At 39.0% G+C, this 6,687-nt stretch overlaps 1 protein-coding gene across 1 annotated transcript in view; it reads left to right on the top strand.

Moving 5' to 3' along the window:
- Window positions 1-3,641, top strand: part of EIF4G2 (eukaryotic translation initiation factor 4 gamma 2) — a 10,567-nt gene extending 6,926 nt beyond the window's left edge. The window contains exons 16-22 of the mRNA XM_029085039.1: window positions 119-223; window positions 314-534; window positions 844-1,094; window positions 1,322-1,526; window positions 2,016-2,227; window positions 2,378-2,499; window positions 2,817-3,641. Of these exons, the coding sequence (XP_028940872.1) occupies window positions 119-223; window positions 314-534; window positions 844-1,094; window positions 1,322-1,526; window positions 2,016-2,227; window positions 2,378-2,499; window positions 2,817-2,882 (1,182 nt within the window). The 3' untranslated portion in view covers window positions 2,883-3,641. The remainder of the gene's footprint in view (window positions 1-118; window positions 224-313; window positions 535-843; window positions 1,095-1,321; window positions 1,527-2,015; window positions 2,228-2,377; window positions 2,500-2,816) is intronic.
- Window positions 3,642-6,687: the final 3,046 nt, after the last annotated feature.

Raw genomic sequence — 6,687 nt, forward strand, 5'->3', positions numbered from 1 at the left:
GAATGTATGAAAACCTAATTTGACTTCCATCTGCCTTTGTACATATTTAGTGTTTTTAAACTGTATGTATATGTAGGTAGATGCACTGCAAAGAAACAAATTCTGGTATCTCTTTCAGCCTCCTCAACTTGGTCTTAAAACAAATCCACCACTTATACAAGAAAAGCCTGCAAAGACCACCAAGAAACCACCTCCTTCTAAAGAAGAGCTGCTTAAACAAACTGTAAGTATGTAATAGTGCTCCTTGAAACCTTGTATAGACTCTTTTAAAATGAATGTTCATCTAACCAGACTCCCCCTCCACCCCTTCTAGGAAGCCGTTGTGACTGAGTATCTGAACAATGGAAATGCTAACGATGCTGTCAATACTGTGAGAGAAATGAGAGCTCCAAAACACTTCATTCCTGAGATGTTGAGCAAAGTAATCATTCAATCCCTAGATAGATCAGATGAAGACAAAGAGAAAGCAAGTACTTTGATCAGCTTGCTCAAGCAGGAGGGAATAGCCACAAGTGACAACTTCATGCAGGTACTGCAATCTAATGGGCTCACAGTCCTTGTTGCTTCGCTGTTCATGATGTTTAGCTTGCATAAAGGCAGCATGCAAGCTTTTCTAAATTAATCCGAGGAAGTGAAAATAATGTATAAACCTGAGGGGCATAAGAAATGATAAAAGGAAGAAATGTAGGTACAGGATTTCAGGAACCAGAAATGGGGAACCTCTTGGCAAGTGATAAAATACTCAGAAAAGAAATGTGAGGCTCCTATGTAGTAAGAGTGTTACTGTGCACAAGAACAAGATTACTTGAGAATTTCAATGTGTGTGCATTTACTGTTTCTTAGGCATTCCATGGACCAGTGCCCCAAACTGGAGGTAGACATCCCATTGGTGAAATCCTACTTAGCACAGTTTGCAGCCCGTGCCATTATTTCAGAACTGGTGAGCATTTCCGAACTGGCTCAACCACTGGAAAGTGGCACCCATTTCCCTCTCTTCCTGCTTTGCCTTCAGCAGTTAGCTAAGTTACAAGATCGTGAATGGCTAACAGAATTGTTCCAACAAAGCAAAGTGAATATGCAGAAAATGTTACCAGGTGAGTTACCACATAGCTCTTAAGACATGTCATGGTAGTGTATGCAAGATGGTCTTTCCTCTAGTTTTTTTTACACCAGAGTAAAATAACATGCAAGGTTATTTTGATGCAACCAACTCAATGATTCTTAAGAACAGTGTTAAGAGGTGGTTAGACCCATGAACTGTTGACTGTAGGTTTTGATTAGCACCAGTGCTTAAGTATCTCTTGTCTTATTTACTTGCCAGAAATTGACCAGAACAAGGACCGCATGCTGGAGATCTTAGAAGGGAAGGGGCTTAGCTTCTTGTTCCCGCTTCTGAAACTGGAAAAGGAACTGCTAAAGCAAATAAAATCGGATCCATCCCCTCAAGCCATCTATAAGTGGATTAAAGATAACATTTCACCCAAACTTCATGTAGATAAGGGATTTGTGAATATATTGATGACCAGGTGAGATGCTGTGTAGTTCAGGCATTTTTTTAAGCTACTCATAAGTCATTAACTCTGCAGAGGTTGACACATAGCTCTGTACAGAAAAAGATCAGAACACACAGGGAGTTATGTTGTTCTGAGTGAACAAACCTCCCCTGTATTAAACACCCATTGCTTTTGAGAAGAAAAGCAAGTCTCCAGGCTTGTGTCAGTGTGAAGTGCTGCCTTTGCTTGGGAAGGAGAAGTGTAAACCTGTGTTACTCTCTGAAGTGTTTCAGAGCCATAACAGAAGCAAAACAAGGATTTCTATGGTACAGTCAGCCACAATACTAATTTGCTGTGCACACACCTAACTGCTGATACATGCAGGAGGGTATTTTTAGTAATAGCTAGCAAACTGAACTTGAGTATTTGTCTTGCTGTTCTAGCACATGAAATCTAGCTGCTACATCTTATTTTACAGAACTTAGTTTGAAACTGGTTCTTTTTTTTTTTTTTTTGGTCCAGTTTCTTGCAGTATATTTCTAGTGAAGTAAACCCACCTAGTGACGAATCGGATTCTTCATCTGCTCCATCTAAAGAGCAACTAGAGCAGGAAAAACAACTACTTCTTTCCTTCAAACCGGTAATGCAGAAGTTCCTCCATGACCATGTTGATCTGCAAGTGAGTGCTTTATATGCACTCCAGGTGCACTGCTACAACAATAACTTTCCAAAAGGTACGTGCAGCAAGATGTTATCCACAGTTTAACTTGTGTTTGCTTGCTTGTGTCTGTGTATGGCTTTCAGGCTTGTCATTACATTTCTTGGAGTCACGTAAGCTGTTGAGAAGGTTATAAAGCTAACAAAGTTTAAATTTACTTTCATAGGCATGTTACTGCGCTTCTTTGTTCATTTCTATGACATGGAGATCATCGAAGAAGAAGCCTTCTTAGCATGGAAAGAAGATATTACTCAAGAGTTTCCAGGGAAAGGCAAAGCTTTATTCCAGGTAAACTTGCTAACATTAGAGTTGAGATTTGTCTTTTGTGATCTCTGCTGTGCTGGAGCTTTTGAGAGCACTTTCAAACAGTGTTTAAGACTTGTTAGTATCTGGAAACCTCATGGAGTATTTTAATGAGGAAGGAGTCAGGCAAGATGAACTAAAACTTTTTTTTTTGATACTAGAGACCTATACTTAGTGCAAAGTGTGGGTGAAAAATATTTTTTAAATGTGTTGGGAGGGGAAAAAAGCAGTATTCTGCTCTGCAGAAGTATGGAGTGGAGAAATAATTCCTGCTCCCTTAAACCAATTTTATGTAACTGCAGGTAAACCAGTGGCTAACCTGGCTGGAAACTGCTGAAGAAGAAGAATCTGAAGAAGAAGCTGACTAAAGAACCAGCCAAAGCCTTAAATTGTGCAAACATACTGTTGCTATGATGTAACTGCATTTGACCTAACCACTGCGAAAATTCATTCCGCTGTAATGTTTCACAATATTTAAAGCAGAGGTATGTCAATAGGATATCCTCCGCAAAAGGTTTTTGTAGTATGTCTTAATAGTCTACAATAAAAATATTTTAGAGTATCTTTAATGTTTAGGTAACAGTGTATTAGCAGCATGCAATAATTACATCATAAGTTCTCGAGCAGAAGCAGTCTGTTGCAAGGGTCTTCTTTGCTGCCAGTTATCATAGGCTGTTTTTAAGTTAGAAAACTGAATAGCAACACTGAATACTGTAGAAATGCACTTTGCTCAGTGTAATACTTGAGTTGTTGCAATATTTGATTATCCATTTGGTTGTTACAGAGAATCCTTAACTGTAATCGATGGTTGTTGCCGTAATAGTATATTGCCTGTATTTCTACCTCTAGTAATGGGCTTTATGTGCTAGGTTTTAATATCCATAAGCCTGGGCAAGTGCACAAGTCTTTTAAAAAGAAACAGTTTACTTGCACAAAAACTGATCAGCTGAAGAGATGGTTTAATGCCCTTTGGAAGAGGTTTCTGTGGGTGTGAAACATGACATGGTGAGAAATTTGAATTGGTCCCTCTATTATAGTACTGAAATTAAGTCTACTTAATTTATCAAGACATGTTCATGCCCTGATTTTATATACTTGTATCTATCAATAAACATTGTGATACTTGACTTGTTTCTGAATGTTTCCCAGTAGAAAAGTTTTGACTGACAACTGAGTTTACTTACAGAAGGAAATATCAGCAGGCGTTGACTTAGACTGGGACCATTTTATAATAATTGTCTTAATATGCAAATGAGCTCTAAATAAGGTTACAGACAAGACTAGACACTACAGATTTGCTGTGACGGGAGGAGAATTAAGAAATTATGCTGAAGAAATGGTAGGAGTTTGCATTGTGGTCCAGTGTTTGCTTTATCAGTGAGTGTGCTTTTTAACTTCCTAACGCTTTGAACTTTCCTAAGTCCCATGCATGGTTTTTAATCAAGTGGCACTGACTCTTGGCTGCCTGTTTCTCTAATTGGCAAAAAACCCCATAAAACAGTTCCCTGATGTTGCATTGTACAGGCTTGAAACGTCATCTATTAAATACTCCAAATACCTTACTGCCTAGCACCTTGTCCCTAGTGAATTTTTTTTTTTCCTCATTGATACCTGGACTTTAAATGTTAAAAGGTGATGCCTTTGTAATGGCAAAACAGTCGTGTCTCCTGCCTGAAACTTGGTTTTGCCAGTAGTTTGCATTTATGCATCTTAAAAGTGCTGTGAGTGGGGGAGTGGGCCTGGCTCTCATTTTGCTTGAGGTTTGCTGTGAAAAGCAGTGCCCCCTTGTATACTTTTTAAGTTAGATCCCTTCACTGGGGTTTTTTTGGATGCCTCAGTAACTTGTTGTACAACGTGTAGCCCATTAAATCATGGTCCTGTGCTTCTGTAACCCAAATTGACATTCATAAATCGTAATATTTAATTTGAATTGGTAACAGAACTTCCATGACACTTAGTGTCTGCAGCTCAGAAATACGTATCTAGCAGTAAAGAGGAGAGCAGGGCATTTCTCTGGGTGACAGCTCAATTAAGAGAAAAAGAAAAGCACTAACTACACACAGAGTGGTTTCAGTTTGCTTTTATTGTTAGCTGCAACTTGTGTAACAGTGGTGAGCTATGACCATCATAGGGCCTCCAAATCATTCCTAATGGTATCTGTTCCTCCCAGTCATGATACTGAGTAATCTTTAATTTATGAAAGTATTTCCTGGCTGGAGAGTAAGACAGTTGATGCTAGATTTGCAGGTCTTGCCCCGCACTTCAAGTCTATTCTGCGTTAGATGAAGATGCTTCTACTCATTAAGGTTCTGCATTTAAATACTTTTTTGGGGGATAGGGGAACATAAGTACAGTTTCAAGGCTCATTTACTCCTACTTAATTCCAAATTCTGCTGTTTCAGAATTGCAGTTTTGAGCGTAAACTTTGCTGTTAGAGCTGATCAGTTTAATAATATTGCTTGTTGTGTACTTCAGCTATAGGCTACTGGGTACACAATGCACTCCATTCCTGCGTGTTGCAAAGCTGAAGCCAGGAACCACAAGTCGGGGGTAGATTCCAACTAAACTTACTGTATGTGTGAGAAAAAAAGGCAACAGTAGAAGGAGGTGCAAGTAAAACCAGCATAACTAAGCCTTGTATTCTTGCCCAGACTAAAATGTAGTTACTGCGATCTTAGGTACTTACGCATGGAAGCTTTGCTGCTTGGCTTGTTTGTAACTAGTCACTGAGTTAGGAACTAAACGTTAGAGAAGAATAAAACTCCTATAAGAATCATGACCAAATATGGGAAATAGAACATGCAGTAGGAAATGCCACTAAACTGCAGAATTATTCTCCAGTGTGAGACACTTGCAAAATTTATGTGCAGTTACTATACACAGGTGTAGTTTCTTGAGACTGATTTTTAAATGTCTCTTAAACTGCAGTGTATACATCAAAATGGTATTTCCATACATAAGGAAAGGGAGCATCTTACCTTGATCCTCAGCTACTTCATTCAATCTGGAAAGGGGGATGGGTGTTGAGTTAGGCTGTGTGTGGCTTTTGAGTTGCGTTGTACTTTAACTGTAACTAGAGCGTACTCCATTTTCAACAGTAAAGTCACAGTCAAAATTAAACCAATATACCTGATCAATGATAATGGCTTTTACTAGTATTTTGTTAAATGTTAGGTACAGCATAAATACACTCACAGGAAAAGTGGAGAAAATTGCATTTTAACCACATTCCATACCGGTTACCATCATGAAGTTTACCTTCTGAAATACTGAACTAGCTTGTACTTACCATTGGGGAAGCTTCACTTCCAAGTGCTGGAGATGGCTGGTGTACTTGGCAGCATGTCTGTTTAAATGAGCCAGTCCCTATCAGATTGAAAGGCTCTTGTGAGAGAAGTTAGAGGTTGGTTATTGAAAGTGACCAGTCATTGTGAATTCTCACCTTTGCTGTTTATTGTCACTGTTTGTACCAGTAGAAGACTAGCTAATCTCTTTAATCTGCAGTTGTTCCTGGTGGTTATAGTAAATTTAGTTATTTCAGGAAAGTGTTCTGATCAAAGTTTCTAAGAGTCAAAACATCTTCATAACTACACGGGCATCATTTTTTGGGGGTAAGGTTGCAGGAAGAAGCCTTATGAGGGTGAGGGGGACAAAGCTGGGTACAGAACAAAATTTTTGGAGTTGGACTGTGCTCACCTTTTTTTTAGCAGATGGAAGCTTCCACCTGAATGCTATTTGGAGTTTTTTTTCCAGAGCAGTGAATAAATGTAAAGAATTATTAGATAATTTCAGCACAGTCTTTACTAATGGTGGCTCTAAATTTTTAGAACACATCTGAAACATGAATTATCATAGCTCATGCTGCAATCCAGGCTAGCAGCTGCAGTGACGGATAAAAAAATTATTTTATTGCTAGTTGATGCTCATTCTGTAAAATCAGCTACCAGAGAGCTGGTGCACAAAGTGAAGGGGAAAGCTTGCTCTTGGAGAAACCTACATTTACTAACCGCTGCTTGCTACAGCGCTTACTTCACATACATAGAGCTCATCAAAGGCCTTTGGGGGAGAATAAAGCAGCAATAAATGCTTTGCACCATCCTGGAAGGAGGGGACAGGCTATAGAAGAAAAGGAGGGTGGTGATGGATGCCACCTCCTGTTGAAATAATACAGAA

Source organism: Antrostomus carolinensis, unplaced genomic scaffold (assembly GCF_000700745.2).
Source record: "Antrostomus carolinensis isolate BGI_N321 unplaced genomic scaffold, ASM70074v2 scaffold38865, whole genome shotgun sequence".
Classification (NCBI taxonomy): domain Eukaryota; kingdom Metazoa; phylum Chordata; class Aves; order Caprimulgiformes; family Caprimulgidae; genus Antrostomus; species Antrostomus carolinensis.